This window comes from Dendrobates tinctorius, unplaced genomic scaffold, assembly GCF_039654945.1.
Source record: "Dendrobates tinctorius isolate UK_male_01 unplaced genomic scaffold, ASM3965494v1 ptg000151l, whole genome shotgun sequence".
In the NCBI taxonomy this organism is placed as follows: domain Eukaryota; kingdom Metazoa; phylum Chordata; class Amphibia; order Anura; family Dendrobatidae; genus Dendrobates; species Dendrobates tinctorius.
The window spans coordinates 8,240,179-8,258,709 of record NW_027361818.1 but is presented as its reverse complement, the minus strand read 5'-3'; the positions used below and the strand labels follow the sequence as shown (position 1 = coordinate 8,258,709).

At 43.2% G+C, this 18,531-nt stretch overlaps 1 protein-coding gene across 3 annotated transcripts; it reads left to right on the top strand.

The window, feature by feature from the left end:
• The first annotated feature begins 1,259 nt into the window (after nucleotides 1-1,259).
• On the top strand, nucleotides 1,260-13,820 carry LOC141050211 (uncharacterized). Of its 3 annotated transcripts, none has more exons than XM_073547065.1 (8): nucleotides 1,260-1,404; nucleotides 2,045-2,107; nucleotides 6,204-6,275; nucleotides 6,355-6,443; nucleotides 6,828-6,882; nucleotides 12,885-13,041; nucleotides 13,238-13,435; nucleotides 13,578-13,820. In XM_073547065.1, the coding sequence occupies exons 1-8, from the start codon at nucleotides 1,393-1,395 to the stop codon at nucleotides 13,664-13,666; spliced, it is 735 nt and encodes a 244-aa protein (XP_073403166.1). In that variant the 5' UTR covers nucleotides 1,260-1,392; the 3' UTR covers nucleotides 13,667-13,820. The 3 variants fall into 3 exon arrangements, with proteins under 3 accessions (XP_073403166.1, XP_073403165.1, XP_073403167.1); XM_073547064.1 differs by having other exon boundaries at nucleotides 1,266-1,413; XM_073547066.1 differs by lacking the exon at nucleotides 1,260-1,404 and adding an exon at nucleotides 1,723-1,847.
• Nucleotides 13,821-18,531: the final 4,711 nt, after the last annotated feature.

The window sequence follows — 18,531 nt, the reverse complement described above, 5'->3', positions numbered from 1 at the left end:
CCGCATTGTGATGTACAGTAGCCTTAAAATCAATGTAAAAAAAACCCGCTGTGCAGATGCTGCAGATTTTTCCCACGGTACAAAATCCGCAGCATGTTACTTCTTTTGTGCGGTTTTCCATCTCTCCTGTCACCATATCCGCAGGGGAAAACCGGAAGAAATCCGCAGGAAAAATGCAGGTCATTTGACCTGTGGATTTCTTCAATTCTGCGCAGAAAAATCCACAGGGCCAAAAAGTCCGTCTGCACTCAGCCAAATATTGTCAGGGAGAGGTCACCGACTGTACATATCAAAACCAAAGGGGACTGATCAGGTGATCGCAGTGACTCGCCGTGTGCCAGATTAGTACTGGAACGATCAATCTGTAAACAGGATTTACAGGATGTGATGTAAAAATGTGATTACCCTTCAATTTCTGCATGTGTCGAACTACAAATGTCAATCCTCCCTGACCCAGGAATCAAAGCACTCGGCAGCGTCTCACCCTAATAACCCTCACTCCACAGAAATCCTCATCAATTACTTTAGTTCTTGTTGAAACCCTCCCCCAACTATAACCAATACTGTATCACTTAACACAACAAACTCAATAACTGTAGGGGTGAGCTCCCTGATAGTTTCTCGGTTAACTCATTCTGCAGCCAGCAATGTGCAGAGAAATCAGATCTCAGTAAGGCTGTGTGCACACGCTGCGGTTCTGCAGCGGATTTGGCTGCTGCGGACCCGCAGCAGTTTTTGCTGCGGTGTACAGTACCATGATTCCCTATGGAAATCAAAAACTGCAGTGCAGACGGTGCAGGATTTTCCGAGCGGATTATCTGCAGTTTTCAATCCGCAGAAAGAATTGACATGTCAATTCTTTCTGCGGATTCCGCTGCGGTTTGCCATCTCCTCCACTGTGGAGATGAAATACCGCAGAGCAATCCGCAGGTAAAACGCAGGTCTTTTGACCTGCGGTTTCACCTGCGGATTTTACAAAATCCGCACCACAATCCGCAGCGTGTGCACACAGCCTAAAAGTCAAACATTGTGTTAAAATTATCGATTTCATTAAAGTGAAAGCAAAAAAACCCCCAAAACCCACAGCGATGACATCTCCGCTCTCCAGAGACAGCCCGGTCATTAATGATTGTTATAGAGCAGGGGTCTCAAACACGCGGCCCCTGAGTCCAGGCTCTACATCTGTTACATCCTGGACTGGGAAGGTTACAACAAATGCTGCTCCAGCAGCGTCTGCTAAGAAACGGCCTCTGCAGCTGGGTGGGATCAGGATGACGCAGGGGGAGGAGGAGAATGGCTTCCAGCCAGAGGATGGAGAAGAGATGAAAGCGGCAGACTGAACGCAAAACCACAAGGGGTTAAGGCTGAGCGGCAGCATCCAGGGGCGACACCATGAATCTCCACGTAAGAGATGTGTGTGTGTGTATATATATATATATATATATACTCTGCTAGAAGGGCGGGCAGCCAGGGGGGCTACACATCACAAATGCCCCTGGACTGGAAAATCAAAGACCGCGGAATCTCCGTGTCCAGAAATGTACAGCGATGACATCTCCGCTCTCCAGAGACAGCCCGGTCATTAACGATTGTTATAGAGCAGGGGTCTCAAACACGCGGCCCCTGAGGCAGGCATCTGCGGCCCGCGGTGCACCACACGTCTCACTCCCTGAGGCAGGGGGAAGGCACGCATTCAGGAGCAGCGATGGCATTGGCTGTTCTGTGTGCGCACACTGCACAGGTCCTGTGATGAGGTCACAGGAGGGGGAGGAGTCACATGATCAGGGGCCTCAGTGTGTGCAGGAGGACGCTGCTGTCTGTGCTGGTTGTCATGGTGCTAGATGAAGGTAAGTTTATGTGTGGGGTCAGGAGGGGTTTACAGGGTAGATGTAGCAGAGCCGTGTGTGTACGAGGTGTATTAAGTTTGAAAGGAATGCAGCCCCCCAACTCAAATTTTTTTTTTATCTGCGTCCCATTTACTCTGCCGAGTTTGAGACCCCTGTTCTAGAATATCTACTCATATAACATCACATTCATTCCCCAGGAAGAAGAAAAGCAAAAACTGGATCAGTTCCTCTCTGACCTGTCTCTACTGGGGTCCTTACAAGTAAGAAAACCACACAAGAGCGCAACTATATACTGTACATAGGGGCAATATTATAGTAGTTATATTCTTGTACATAGGGGGCAGTATTATAGTAGTTATATTCTTATATATAGGAGCAGTATTATAGTAGTTATATTCTTGTACATAGGGGCAGTATTATAGTAGTTATATTCTTGTACATAGGGGCAGTATTATAGTAGTTATATTCTTGTACATAGGAGCAGTATTATAGTAGTTATATTCTTGTACATAGGGGCAGTATTATAGTAGCTATATTCTTCTACATAGGGGGCAGTATTATAGTAGTTATAGTCTTGTACATAGGAGCAGTATTATAGTAGTTATATTCTTGTACATAGGGGCAGTATTACAGTAGCTATATTCTTCTACATAGGGAGCAGTATTATAGTAGTTATATTGTTGTACATAGGGGGCAGTATTATAGTAGTTATATTCTTGTATATAGGGGTAGTATTATAGTAGTTATATTCTTGTACATAGGAGCAGTATTATAGTAGTTATATTCTTGTACATAGGGGGCAGTATTATAGTATATTGTTGTACATAGGGGCAGTATTATGGTAGTTATATTGTTGTACATAGGGAGCAGTATTATAGTAGTTATATTCTTGTACATAGGGGCAGTATTATAGTAGTTATATTCTTGTACATAGGGAGCAGTATTATAGTAGTTATATTCTTGTACATAGGAGCAGTATTATAGTAGTTATATTCTTGTATATAGGGGAAGTATTATAGTAGCTATATTCTTCTACATAGGGGGCAGTATTATAGTAGTTATAGTCTTGTACATAGGAGCAGTATTATAGTAGTTATATTCTTGTACATAGGGGCAGTATTATAGTAGCTATATTCTTCTACATAGGGAGCAGTATTATAGTAGTTATATTCTTGTACATAGGGGTAGTATTATAGTAGTTATATTCTTGTATATAGGGGCAGTATTATAGTAGTTATATTCTTGTACATAGGGGTAGTATTATAGTAGTTATATTCTTGTACATAGGAGCAGTATTATAGTAGTTATATTCTTATATATAGGAGCAGTATTATAGTAGTTATATTCTTGTACATAGGGGCAGTATTATAGTAGTTATATTCTTGTATATAGGGGCAGTATTATAGTAGCTATATTCTTCTACATAGGGGGCAGTATTATAGTAGTTATAGTCTTGTACATAGGAGCAGTATTATAGTAGTTATATTCTTGTACATAGGGGCAGTATTATAGTAGCTATATTCTTCTACATAGGGAGCAGTATTATAGTAGTTATATTCTTCTACATAGGGAGCAGTATTATAGTAGTTATATTCTTGTACATAGGAGCAGTATTATAGTAGTTATATTCTTGTACATTGGGGCAGTATTATAGTAGTTATATTCTTGTATATAGGGGCAGTATTATAGAAGTTATATTCTTGTACATAGGGGCAGTATTATAGTAGTTATATTCTTGTACATAGGAGCAGTATTATAGTAGTTATATTCTTGTACATAGGGGGCAGTATTATAGTAGTTATATTCTTGTACATAGGGGGCAGTATTATAGTAGTTATATTCTTGTACATAGGAGCAGTATTATAGTAGTTATATTCTTGTACATAGGGGCAGTATTATAGTAGTTATATTCTTGTACATAGGAGCAGTATTATAGTAGTTATATTCTTATACATAGGGGGCAGTATTATAGTAGTTATATTCTTGTACATAGGAGCAGTATTATAGTAGTTACTGTATATTCTTGTACATAGGGGCAGTATTATAGTAGTTATATTCTTGTACATAGGAGCAGTATTATAGTAGTTATATTCTTGTACATAGGGGCAGTATTATAGTAGTTATATTCTTGTACATAGGAGCAGTATTATAGTAGTTATATTCTTGTACATAGGGGGCAGTATTATAGTAGTTATATTCTTGTACATAGGAGCAGTATTATAGTAGTTATATTCTTGTACATAGGGGCAGTATTATAGTAGTTATATTCTTGTACATAGGAGCAGTATTATAGTAGTTATATTCTTGTACATAGGGGCAGTATTACAGTAGCTATATTCTTCTACATAGGGAGCAGTATTATAGTAGTTATATTGTTGTACATAGGGGGCAGTATTATAGTAGTTATATTCTTGTATATAGGGGTAGTATTATAGTAGTTATATTCTTGTACATAGGAGCAGTATTATAGTAGTTATATTCTTGTACATAGGGGGCAGTATTATAGTATATTGTTGTACATAGGGGCAGTATTATGGTAGTTATATTGTTGTACATAGGGAGCAGTATTATAGTAGTTATATTCTTGTACATAGGGGCAGTATTATAGTAGTTATATTCTTGTACATAGGGAGCAGTATTATAGTAGTTATATTCTTGTACATAGGAGCAGTATTATAGTAGTTATATTCTTGTATATAGGGGAAGTATTATAGTAGCTATATTCTTCTACATAGGGGGCAGTATTATAGTAGTTATAGTCTTGTACATAGGAGCAGTATTATAGTAGTTATATTCTTGTACATAGGGGCAGTATTATAGTAGCTATATTCTTCTACATAGGGAGCAGTATTATAGTAGTTATATTCTTGTACATAGGGGTAGTATTATAGTAGTTATATTCTTGTATATAGGGGCAGTATTATAGTAGTTATATTCTTGTACATAGGGGTAGTATTATAGTAGTTATATTCTTGTACATAGGAGCAGTATTATAGTAGTTATATTCTTATATATAGGAGCAGTATTATAGTAGTTATATTCTTGTACATAGGGGCAGTATTATAGTAGTTATATTCTTGTATATAGGGGCAGTATTATAGTAGCTATATTCTTCTACATAGGGGGCAGTATTATAGTAGTTATAGTCTTGTACATAGGAGCAGTATTATAGTAGTTATATTCTTGTACATAGGGGCAGTATTATAGTAGCTATATTCTTCTACATAGGGAGCAGTATTATAGTAGTTATATTCTTCTACATAGGGAGCAGTATTATAGTAGTTATATTCTTGTACATAGGAGCAGTATTATAGTAGTTATATTCTTGTACATTGGGGCAGTATTATAGTAGTTATATTCTTGTATATAGGGGCAGTATTATAGAAGTTATATTCTTGTACATAGGGGCAGTATTATAGTAGTTATATTCTTGTACATAGGAGCAGTATTATAGTAGTTATATTCTTGTACATAGGGGGCAGTATTATAGTAGTTATATTCTTGTACATAGGGGGCAGTATTATAGTAGTTATATTCTTGTACATAGGAGCAGTATTAAAGTAGTTATATTCTTGTACATAGGGGCAGTATTATAGTAGTTATATTCTTGTACATAGGAGCAGTATTATAGTAGTTATATTCTTATACATAGGGGGCAGTATTATAGTAGTTATATTCTTGTACATAGGAGCAGTATTATAGTAGTTACTGTATATTCTTGTACATAGGGGCAGTATTATAGTAGTTATATTCTTGTACATAGGAGCAGTATTATAGTAGTTATATTCTTGTACATAGGGGCAGTATTATAGTAGTTATATTCTTGTACATAGGAGCAGTATTATAGTAGTTATATTCTTGTACATAGGGGGCAGTATTATAGTAGTTATATTCTTGTACATAGGAGCAGTATTATAGTAGTTATATTCTTGTACATAGGAGCAGTATTATAGTAGTTATATTCTTGTATATAGGGGCAGTATTATAGTAGTTATATTCTTGTACATAGGGGGCAGTATTATAGTAGTCATATTCTTGTATATACGGGCAGTATTATAATGGTATCCAAGAGAAAAAGATCGCACTCTACGGGATAATGATGAATGTTTATTGACACTGAATTACATGTCACGTCGGGTATGTGAAGGAGAGTGTGTCAAATGGCGTCAGCCATAGTTATATTCTTGTACATAGGGGGCAGTATTATAGTAGTTATATTCTTGTACATAGGGGCAGTATTATAGTTGTTATATTCTTTTATATACGAGCAGTATTATAGTAGTTATATTCTTGTATATAGGAGCGGTATTAATGTTTTCTTGTTTTTTTTGTTTTACTGTTGTGCTATCATTGTAGGGTTTCCGATATTTTCAGCCATGGCTGAGGGGAAGAGAAGAGATGTTACTTACTGTGGTGAATGACGATCTGGTGAGATCCCCCTTTTCGTTTATTGTGTGGTGTCTCTGTCTCCTCCATCTCTCTCCTTATTCCCTCTCATCTCTTCTAGAGCTGGCTTCCTCCTCGCTCTCCGGGGTCTCTCAGCGGTGAGACCATCTACCACCATCCTACGTGCGGCAGTGACCAGTCCACCCCACGGTACGTACAGACCCTCCGATTAAGTTTCGTCTGTGCTTCTGTTCCATCTCCAGCTCTGAGAGGGGAAGAAGAGCTGCTCCGTCCACCGTCCGGACACAGAGGAGTTTCCACAGGCGTCTCCTGTGTTACCAATCTTTCATAGTTATTCTGCAATAATCTCCCTGACACATAACATTGTGTGAGGTGCTGCTGCACCAATGTGTCACGTCCCAGCTGATAACTGCACATTGTAACAACACATCAGCTCTCGGAGGAAATTATTATGCAGAATTTTGACTACGAAGAATTTTTGCGTTATTTCTTTAGAGGAAGCAGAGATCTGACTTGTAGAACTTGTAGAACCGGACAAGTTTCCTGAGATCCGTTTTTGCTTTTTTCCATCAGAGAGTCTGCCCTGCTGCCGCCCGCGTCTCCCTGCGATAGAGAAATCGCTATTCCGGTAAGAGGCGCTCGGCCATTGTAGCTTATTCAGGGCGAGCACTAAAAGGAACTGCAAGAGGGAGAGAGAGAGCAGCTGTGCGGACTGTCCGGTCACAGACCGTGGGGTCAGAGAGCCGAGACCTCAGATATTGGGAATTGTGACGCTGCCAGCAGTCCTCATTTATGATCCAAGCACTGGGGTTTGGTAATAGTCTTCACTGCCCTACACCACCCGGGATATCATTCACTGCCCTAACCACCCGGAATATCATTCACTGCCCTACACCACTGAGAGTATCATTCACTGCCCTAGACCACCCGGGATATCATTCACTGCCCTAGACCACCCTGGATATCATTCACTGCCCTAGACCACCCGGGATATCATTCACTGCCCTAAACCACCCGGAATATCATTCACTGCCCTAGACCACCCGGGATATCATTCACTGCCCTAGACCACCCGGAATATCATTCACTGCCCTAGACCACCCTGGATATCATTCACTGCCCTAGACCACCCGGGATATCATTCACTGCCCTAAACCACCCGGAATATCATTCACTGCCCTAGACCACCCGGGATATCATTCACTGCCCTAGACCACCCGGAATATCATTCACTGCCCTAGACCACCCTGGATATCATTCACTGCCCTAGACCACCCTGGATATCATTCACTACCCTAGACCACTCGGGATATCATTCACTGCCCTACACCACCCGGGATATCATTCACTGCCCTAAACCACCCGGAATATCATTCACTGCCCTAGACCACCCGGGATATCATTCACTGCCCTACACCACTGAGAGTATCATTCACTGCCCTAGACCACCCGGGATATCATTCACTGCCCTAGACCACCCTGGATATCATTCACTGCCCTAGACCACTCGGGATATCATTCACTACCCTAGACCACTCGGGATATCATTCACTGCCCTACACCACCCGGGATATCATTCACTGCCCTAAACCACCCGGAATATCATTCACTGCCCTAGACCACCCGGAATATCATTCACTGCCCTACACCACTGAGAGTATCATTCACTGCCCTAGACCACCCGGGATATCATTCACTGCCCTAGACCACCCTGGATATCATTCACTGCCCTACACCACCCGGGATATCATTCACTGCCCTAGACCACCCGGAATATCATTCACTGCCCTAGACCACCCTGGATATCATTCACTGCCCTAGACCACCCGGAATATCATTCACTGCCCTAGACCACCCTGGATATCATTCACTGCCCTAGACCACCCTGGATATCATTCACTACCCTAGACCACTCGGGATATCATTCACTGCCCTACACCACCCGGGATATCATTCACTGCCCTAAACCACCCGGAATATCATTCACTGCCCTAGACCACCCGGGATATCATTCACTGCCCTACACCACCTGGGATATCATTCACTGCCCTAAACCACCCGGGATATCATTCACTGCCCTAGACCACCCGGGATATCATTCACTGCCCTAGACCACCCGGAATATCATTCACTGCCCTAGACCACCCGGGATATCATTCACTGCCCTAGACCACCCGGGATGTCATTCACTGCCCTACACCACTGAGAGTATCATTCACTGCCCTAGACCAGCCGGGATATCATTCACTGCCCTAGACCAGCCGGGATATCATTCACTGCCCTACACCACTGAGAGTATCATTCACTGCCCTACACCACTGAGAGTATCATTCACTGCCCTAGACCAGCCGGGATATCATTCACTGCCCTAGACATCCTGGGATATCATTCACTGCCTGCCCTAGACCACCATTTTCATTGCCATTTCTGTGTGCGGTTCCACTATTACTCCCCAGCAACATGCCCGCTGTCTTGGGGTCATACTTGACTCCGAACTTTCCTTTGCCCCTCACATCCGATCACTGGCTCGCTCTTGTCATCTGCACCTCAAAAACATTTCTAGAATTCGACCTTTTCTTACTTTTGACTCTGCAAAAACTCTTACTGTTTCTCTTATTCATTCTCGTCTCGACTATTGTAACTCTCTTCTAATCGGTCTCCCTCTTACCAAACTCTCCCCCCTCCAATCTGTCTTGAATGCTGCAGCCAGGATCATATTCCTCGCCAATCGTTACACCGATGCCTCTACCTTGTGCCAGTCCTTACACTGGCTACCCATCCACTCCAGAATCCAGTACAAACTTATTACCCTCACCCACAAAGCCCTCCACGGCTCAGCACCACCCTACATCTCCTCCCTTGTTTCAGTCTACCACCCTACCCGCGCCCTCCGTTCTGCTGATGACCTGAGGTTAGCATCCACAAAAGTCACTCCCGTCTCCAAGACTTTACACGTGCTGCACCAATTCTTTGGAATGCACTCCCCAGGTCAATACGATTAGTCCCGAATCCCCACAATTTAAAGCGTGCCCTGAAAACGCATTTATTCAGACTGGCCTATCGCCTCAACACAATAACCTAATCTATCCCTGTGTGGCACAGCCAAAAGTTTTACCATAACCAGGTTCCCCGCATCATGTTCCCACATGCTTTATGCATCCATTAGCCCTCTGTGTCTGTACTGATACACACTTAACATGATCCAAACAATCAGGGCAATTGTTACCTCCCACCTTTCGTGTCTACCTCTTTCCTCATAGACTGTAAGCTTGCGAGCAGGGCCCTCATTCCTCTTGGTATCGGTTATGATCTATGTGATTATTGTTATGCTGTAGTGTCTATTGTCTGTACAAATCCCCTCTGAAATGTAAAGTGCTGCGGAATATGTCGGCGCTATAGAAATAAAATTTATTATTATTTATTACACCACTCGGGATATCATTCACTGCCCTACACCACCCGGGATATCATTCACTGCCCTAGACCACCCGGGATATCATTCACTGCCCTAGACCACCCGGGATATCATTCACTGCCCTAGACCACCCGGAATATCATTCACTGCCCTAGACCACCCGGGATATCATTCACTACCCTAGACCACCCGGGATATCATTCACTACCCTAGACCACCCGGGATATCATTCACTGCCCTAGACCACCCGGGATATCATTCACTGCCCTAGACCACCCGGGATATCATTCACTGCCCTAGACCACCCGGGATATCATTCACTGCCCTACACCACCCGGGATATCATTCACTACCCTACACCACCCGGGATATCATTCACTTCCCTAGACCACCCGGGATATCATTCACTGCCCTAGACCACTCGGGATATCATTCACTGCCCTACACCACCCGGGATATCATTCACTGCCCTAAACCACCCGGAATATCATTCACTGCCCTAGACCACCCGGGATATCATTCACTGCCCTACACCACCCGGGATATCATTCACTGCCCTAGACCACCCGGGATATCATTCACTGCCCTAGACCACCCGGGATATCATTCACTGCCCTAGACCACCCGGGATATCATTCACTGCCCTAAACCACCCGGGATATCATTCACTGCCCTAGACCACCCGGGATATCATTCACTGCCCTAGACCACCCGGAATATCATTCACTGCCCTAAACCACCCGGAATATCATTCACTGCCCTACACCACCTGGGATATCATTCACTGCCCTAAACCACCCGGGATATCATTCACTGCCCTAGACCACCCGGGATATCGTTCACTGCCCTAGACCACCCTGGATATCATTCACTGCCCTAGACCACCCGGAATATCATTCACTGCCCTAGACCACCCTGGATATCATTCACTGCCCTAGACCACCCTGGATATCATTCACTACCCTAGACCACTCGGGATATAATTCACTGCCCTACACCACCCGGGATATCATTCACTGCCCTAAACCACCCGGAATATCATTCACTGCCCTAGACCACCCGGGATATCATTCACTGCCCTACACCACCTGGGATATCATTCACTGCCCTAAACCACCCGGGATATCATTCACTGCCCTAGACCACCCGGGATATCATTCACTGCCCTAGACCACCCGGAATATCATTCACTGCCCTAGACCACCCGGGATATCATTCACTGCCCTAGACCACCCGGGATATCATTCACTGCCCTAAACCACCCGGGATATCATTCACTGCTCTAGACCACCCAGGATATCATTCACTGCCCTAGACCACCCTGGATATCATTCACTGCCCTAGACCACCCTGGATATCATTCACTGCCCTACACCACCCGGGATATCATTCACTGCCCTAAACCACCTGGAATATCATTCACTGCCCTAGACCACCCGGAATATCATTCACTGCCCTAGACCACCCGGGATATCATTCACTGCCCTAGACCACCCAGGATATCATTCGCTGCTCTAGACCACTCGAAGTATCTTTCACTGGCCTAGACCACCTGGGATACTGGTAATACAGATCACTGGTCTAGACCACAAGGGATACTTGACAGTAAGCCTTACAGTGCTCTAAGCCACCAGGGATACAGAAAATAAGCCTTGCAGTGCTTTAGACCACCAGGGATACTGACAGTAACCTCCTGGGAAACTGGTCATAAAATTCACTGACATTAAGCCTTGCGGTGCTTACATGTTAGCAATAGTAGCACTGCTGTTCCCGGGGGATAATGTGATATTGTTGTGTTGCGAGACCACTGCAGCCAATCAGCAGCTGCGAACATTATATAGATGAGCTGCAGCCAATGAGCGACCACTGATTGGCTGCAGTGTTGATGTGACAACAATGTCACCTATGGGGACAGCAGAGCAGATATCGCTAGAACGACGCAGCAAGTGGGGCCCTAATGTGATGACGCAGGGGCCGTCTAGTGTATTGCCAACTGTTTAGCAATAAGGTTCGGATACAGCTTTAAAGAAGGCACTACTTAGATATGACACAATTTTATTATACAATGATTAATTTAAATGATAAAACACCAAATTAATGGAATGGCAGATATAATATTAGCCTGTTTTGTGTTAATTCATTTCATGTGAATCATACAATTAATATGAATTATAGTACATAGAGAAATAAGCATCCATACTATACATTACCAAGTATTTTAACATCACTTCTCCACTGGAGGGACCACAGTGTCAGCGAGAAGGAAATACTCTGGTCTTGTCATCACAGAAACCGTGCACCCACGATACCTTCTGGAAAATGTCCCTACCTCACTGACACAGGGTCCACCTTTTTATACACAACTTCCACATCCTCCCCTATTACATCTGTGCAGTATGTTTAGGCTGAATCATCAGTATTTTGCAATTGCACAGTTGGTTGTTGTCTTAATAACAGCACAAGACTTCAAGGTCTGCTTGTTATAGACTACTACAATCTTAAAGTTTATTTGCACCAACCCAAGATTTATTTGCCATTGGTATGTCTCTTAACAATAGCACAATGCTTAAAGGTTGTTTGCTACTAATTACAACCCAAGATCTGTTTGCCTCTAACAATCAAGGTTGCCTGTCAAAGTTCAACATATGTTGCTTGTTACAAAGTTAACTCTTCATGATCATAGCATAACGCTCTAAGATGGTGGCATGTGATCAGCATGACTTCCATAATCACCTATTCTGAAAGCTGGATACCTATCGTAACCCAGGCACACACTCATACTTGTCTCATGTGTATCACAATCGGTCCTTGATTATTGATGTCATGCATGACCATTGCTACTTGAGACCATCAAAAAACATTTTGGTCTCCCTTGTCTCCGAGCATCATACTATTATTGAACACAAGACTTCCTTGTTCAAGCAGCATAAATATTCATTAAAGATATTACACCGTAGTATATTGCAATATATAGTGTTTGGATTCAAACAACCATATTTAATACTTTCCACCCTTGGTCTAATGACCACACTATATCAAAGCATATAAACAATATATTGCAATATGTAGGCTATAAGATATTCATATTTTTATTAGCACATCTAGTCATGGGTAGCCCCTCTTTATTGCACAAAGCCCTTGGGGGTTACTGTAAAGCTATTCACCACCCTCCCTACTCCATAATTATGGACTTTCTCTGTTACATCCATTTTCAGGAAACGCATTGCACTCTTTTCCTGCTGGCCGCATACGCCAAGTATGGCCGCCCGTACGTGTGGGTGAGGTCCAATCACCAACGGTTCATGGGCACAGAGCTCTGCGATAAAGACTCGCCCCTCATGCTGCCATCTTACTCTGACTGGGACATGAAGGGTGAGCGCAACACGTCTCCTTATAATTAAAGGGGTGGTCCGGCTTCTATAAAGCTCTTCGGGGGCCTGGAGCTGCTGTCATTGGATGAAGCTCTGGTGATGTCTAGCTCCAGGCACCTGATCATTGCAGCCGAGTACAGAGCAATCTCTGTATGATCACTGTGCTATCAGTAACCCCTCATGTCTCTGTCCTCTAGATGTGGGGGTGTGGCACATTGTGTGGGATGTGGTCAGCACCTGTGTTTCTCCGCCCCCGAGGAACCCCCTGGCTGTGGACTTCACCTACCTGAAATCCCTTCCTCTTCCGGAGAGGTCGCTCTCATCAGGGGCTTTGGTCAGTTTTTTCCACAGTTTATTGCTGCGAGAACCCCGGGGAAGCTCAATGTTTTCTTATGGTAAGTTCTCATGGACATATTATTTTGTAGCTATGACAGATCCATGTAGTCAGTGACCATGAGGTCCATCAGGATCCAGACTGCAGCCATATTACAGCTGTGAAAGACTATGGTGAGACCAGTCTTGTTTCCCTTTCTCTAGTCTGGGAAGAGCTGGCGGAGCTGACCCGTCTGCACGCCCTCACCCTGCAAGACCTGAAGGAGCAGAACCTGCTCAAGAACTTGATTTGACCATGTACGGTCCAGAACTGAAGATATGTCCGGGACGCAGAGGACCAGAGGTGTCACTGCCACCGCCGACCCCACACAACTCGTGTACCCCGTAATCCGGCACAGCCTGTGGATGTAATAAAGACACAAGACTGGTGATATCCAGTCTACTATGGCACGTTTCTTCTCTTTATTTTATCTATTATCTATCTATTATCCATCTATTATCTATCTATTATCTATCTATTTTCTATTTATTTATGTATCTATTACACTGGTCAACAGCATTTTTGGTGCCAAAGATATTTCATCGAATTTAGGGTATTTTTGGGGTGCTGATTCTGAATATGTCATCAGTTTTGCCAGATTGGCTCAAGTTTTTGAGATTTTTGGTATCTTATTTATAGCACTTGTTGGTAAATGCGACGCATCATCTCATTAATTTCTTTGGATTAGTACTTGAACTGAGCAGTTCTCAATATAGTTTTGTGTTAATTAGTGTTCTAAAAGTTTGTTCATAGCTTGATTTTTGCACTAACTTTATGTTGTTGTCTGTTTTCCAGTGAAAAGCATGAACTCATCATGAAGAAGTTGTCTTAACGATCCAGACTCATTCTGTTACATTTGTGGTGAATATACACTGCCAAAACATAGAAGAAACATAACACACTTCGTAAAAAAAGTGTATTTTGCCTATTTTGGGGTTATGCTTGGGGACCAAGACAAGTTTTGGGCACCACACATAGTGTGCAAAGCATGTATCGAATTATTACGAAAATGGAGCAAAGGACAAAGAAAAAGCTTCAAATTTGGTGTTCCAATGGTGTGGAGAGAGCCAAAAAATCATCATGATGACTGTTATTTATGGTAAACACAGGTACAGGCACATCTTCACAATGAGGGACAGGCCTTCTTGCAGATTCCATGTTACTCCCATTTTCGTTTCTTATGCTTATTGAATCCTTGCACTTGCACTGCACAGAAATAACAGTCATCATGATGATTTTTTGGCTCTCTCCACACCATTGGAACACCAAATTTGAAGCTTTTTCTTTGTCCTTTGCTCCATTTTCGTAATAATTCGATACATGCTTTGCACACTATGTGTGGTGCCCAAAACTTGTCTTGGTCCCCAAGCATAACCCCAAAATAGGCAAAATACACTTTTTTTACGAAGTGTGTTATGTTTCTTCTATGTTTTGGCAGTGTATATTCACCACAAATGTAACAGAATGAGTCTGGATCGTTAAGACAACTTCTTCATGATGAGTTCATGCTTTTCACTGGAAAACAGACAACAACATAAAGTTAGTGCAAAAATCAAGCTATGAACAAACTTTTAGAACACTAATTAACACAAAACTATATTGAGAACTGCTCAGTTCAAGTACTAATCCAAAGAAATTAATGAGATGATGCGTCGCATTTACCAACAAGTGCTATAAATAAGATACCAAAAATCTCAAAAACTTGAGCCAATCTGGCAAAACTGATGACATATTCAGAATCAGCACCCCAAAAATACCCCAAATTCATTAAAATATTTTGGACACCAGAAAAAAAAATTTTTTTCGTTGACCTGTGTTATCTATCATCCATCTATCTATTTATCTATCTATTATCTATCTTATCTATCTATATACAGGTGCATCTCACAAAATTAGAATTTTATCAAAAAGTGAATTTATTTCAGTTTTTCAATATAAAAAGTGAATCTCCTCTATTCTATAGAGTCATTACACACAGAGTGATGTATTTCATGTGTTTATTTCTGTTAATGTTGATGATTATGGCTTACAGCCAATGAGAACCCAAAACTCATTATCTCAGTAAATTAGAATACTTTATAACACCAGCCTGAAAATGATTGTAAAATCCGAAATGTTGGCCTCCTGAAATGTATGATCAGTAAATGCACTCAGTGATTGGTCGGGGCTCCTTTGGCATCAATTACTGCATCAATGCGGCGTGGCATGGAGGCGATCAGCCTGTGGCGCTGCTGAGGGGTTATGGAAGCCCAGGTTGCTTTGATAGCAGCCTTCAGCTCGTCTGCATTGTTGGGTCTGGAGTCTCTCATCTTCTCTATGGGGTTAAGGTCAGGTGAGTTTGCTGCCAATCAAGCACAGTGATACTGTTGTGTGTACACCAGGTATTGGTACTTTTGATCAGGATACAAAGCCAGCTCACCAGACATAGCATTCCAACATCGGAGCACGAGACCGCTGTGTCAAAGCGCACAATCCAAGGCAATGAGAAAAAACTTTGTCCAGCTCCACGATGTAGTGAAAAATATTCTTTATTCACTCAATAGAAATGAGGTTTAAAAGCCAACTGGCTTTTAAACCTCATTTCTATTGAGTGAATAAAGAATATTTTTCACTACATCGTGGAGCTGGACAAAGTTTTTTCTCATTGCATTGGTACTTTTGGCAGTGTGGACAGGGGCCAAGTCCTGCTGGAGAATGACATTTCCATCTCCATAAAGCTTGTGGGCAGAGGGAAGCATGAAGAGCTCTAAAATGTCCTGGTAGACGGCTGCGCTGACTTTGGTCTTGATAAAACAGTGGACCTACACCAGCAGATGACATGGCTCCCCAAACCATCATTTTCTAAATATTTTAAAAATATAAATTTGAAAATTCGCTCTTGCATTTGTATTCAGACCCTGGGTCAGTACTCTGTCGGACCACCTTTCTCTGCATTTTTTCCTACAGTCTTTTGGGGTTTGTCTCTCCAGCTTTGCTCATCTAGAGGTGACATTTTGCTCGTTCTTCTTTGCACACTTGTTCTCGCTCAGTGACATTGGATGGAGACGTCTGGGATCCATGATTTTCACGTCTTGTCACAGATTCTCAGTGGGATTTGGGTCTAGACTGTGACTGGGCTATTCAAACACAGGAATATACTCTGATATGAACCCTCCATTGTAGCTCTAGCATATTTAGGGTCGATATCTTGCTGGAAAGTGAACCTACACCCCAGTTTCAAGTCTTCTGCAGCCTCTAACAGGCTTTCCTCAAGGCTCACCCAGTATTTTTCTCAATTCATCATCCCATCACCTCTGACCAGCTTCCCTGCCTCTGAAGAAAAGCCTCCCCACAGCATGATCCTGCCACCACCATGTTTGACGGTGGGGATGGTGTTTTCATGGTAATGTGCAGTATCAGTTTTCAATCACACATAACGTTTTGCATTTAGCCCATGGTGTTCTCTTTTGGTTTCTTCTGACTAGAGCACCTACTTCCACCACATTCTCGCTGTCTCTCCTCCATGGCTTTTTGCAAACTACAAACAGAACTTTTTATGCCTTTAAAAAATGTTTTTTCTTCTTGCCACTCCTCCATAAAGGGAAGATTTGTGGAATATATGACTAACAATTTTCCTATGGACAGATTCCCCTAACTGAGCTCTGCAGCTCTTCTGTGACCATGGGCCTCTTGGCTACTTCTCTAGTGTACGGCCATGTCTTGGCAGGTTTGCAGTTGTGTTTTATTCCTTTCATTTTTGGATGATGGATTGATCAGTTCTCCGTGTGATGCACTGAGATTTGGCTATTTTTCATAACCTAACCTAGCTTTATTGTTTTCCACAGCTTTATCCCTGACCTGTCTCGTGGGCTCCTTGGTTTTCTTGATGCTGGTTGATCAGTAATGTTCTCCCACAAACCTCTGAGGCCTTAACAAAACAGCTGTAGTTATACTGAGGAAAAAATCACGCCCAGATGGACTCAATTTATTAATTATGTGACTTCTGGAGGCGATTGGCCACTCAGGATTTTATTTAGGGGCTAATAGCCCAAACCAAGGTCCTAGGAGTAACAGGAAGCAGAGAGAAATACTAAAGCCTATAAAATTACTCCCATAGACATAAATCAAATAAAAACAAGTCTTTATTGAAACAAATGAATGTAGCGCTGGAGTCTCTGCGTGCAGTTCCTCACTCCCTGCAGAAAAACCAGCGTACTCACCGCAGCAGCCCCTGACCTGCTCCATCTCCTCCCGGGTTTGCAGCTGCCTAGGGTGCATGCACCACATGCAGATCCCCGGGCATTGTGCTTAGGGGGCTCGCACACTTCCCCTTTCTTAAAGGGGCCGCACACATTCCCCTAAAGTGTCCCCAGCCAATAGCTGGAGGACACTTACTATTTGAGGCACCTCCTCCAACATAGAGGTGCCTGTGCAATGTTGTGCGTTTGTTTCCTAACATTCTTGTGAGTTCTCAGGTCCCAGTGCTCGTCTCCCTGTATGCTGCACCTTCCATTACTTATCTCTACATCATCCGATCCCGTTGCACCCGCCTGTGCTCATCTCTACGTCTGCTAGTCCCGTTGCACCTACCAGTGCTCATCTCTATGTCTGCCGGTCCCGTTGCACCTGCCAGTGCTCATCTCCATGTCTGCCGGTCTCGTTGCACCTGCCAGTGCACATGTCCATGTCAGCCGGTCTGGTTGCACCTGCCAGTGCTGATCTCTACATCAGCCAGTCCCGTTGCACCTGCCAGTGCTCATCTCTTCATCTGCCAATTTCGTTGCTCCAGCCAGTGCTCATCTCTTCATCTGCCAATTCCGTTGCACCTACCAGTGTAGGTACGTGTGCCGACCGGGGGTGGCCCTTTTTCCGCCGCGAACAGACTTGAGTCAGAGTCAAAGGTGCGTCCAACAGGTCCTTCCTTATTAGCCATCCTCTCGACGACCACAGCAACTCACAGCAGCTGCTTGACACCTTCCGCACACAGGCCCGGGTATCTCCACTTGCCTCCTTTCCTCAATGACGTCCCTTGTGGCTTTCACTGTAGCTGCCCTAGGCCTACCACCACAGCGCTTCACCTGCCCGGGTCCGTACGTCTTGTGGTACCCCAGGCTCTCTCTCCGTCTGCGGCTTTTCCTG

What these genes read in the sequence shown, in the direction of transcription:
- LOC141050211 (XM_073547064.1), top strand. Translation starts at nt 1,393, where the DNA reads ATGAATCTCCACGTAAGAGAT. An exon ending in CTGTGGTGAATGACGATCTG is followed by an intron (nt 6,276 to 6,354) that starts GTGAGATCCCCC and finishes CATCTCTTCTAG; the next exon opens with AGCTGGCTTCCTCCTCGCTC. An exon ending in ATAGAGAAATCGCTATTCCG is followed by an intron (nt 6,883 to 12,884) that starts GTAAGAGGCGCT and finishes ATCCATTTTCAG; the next exon opens with GAAACGCATTGCACTCTTTT.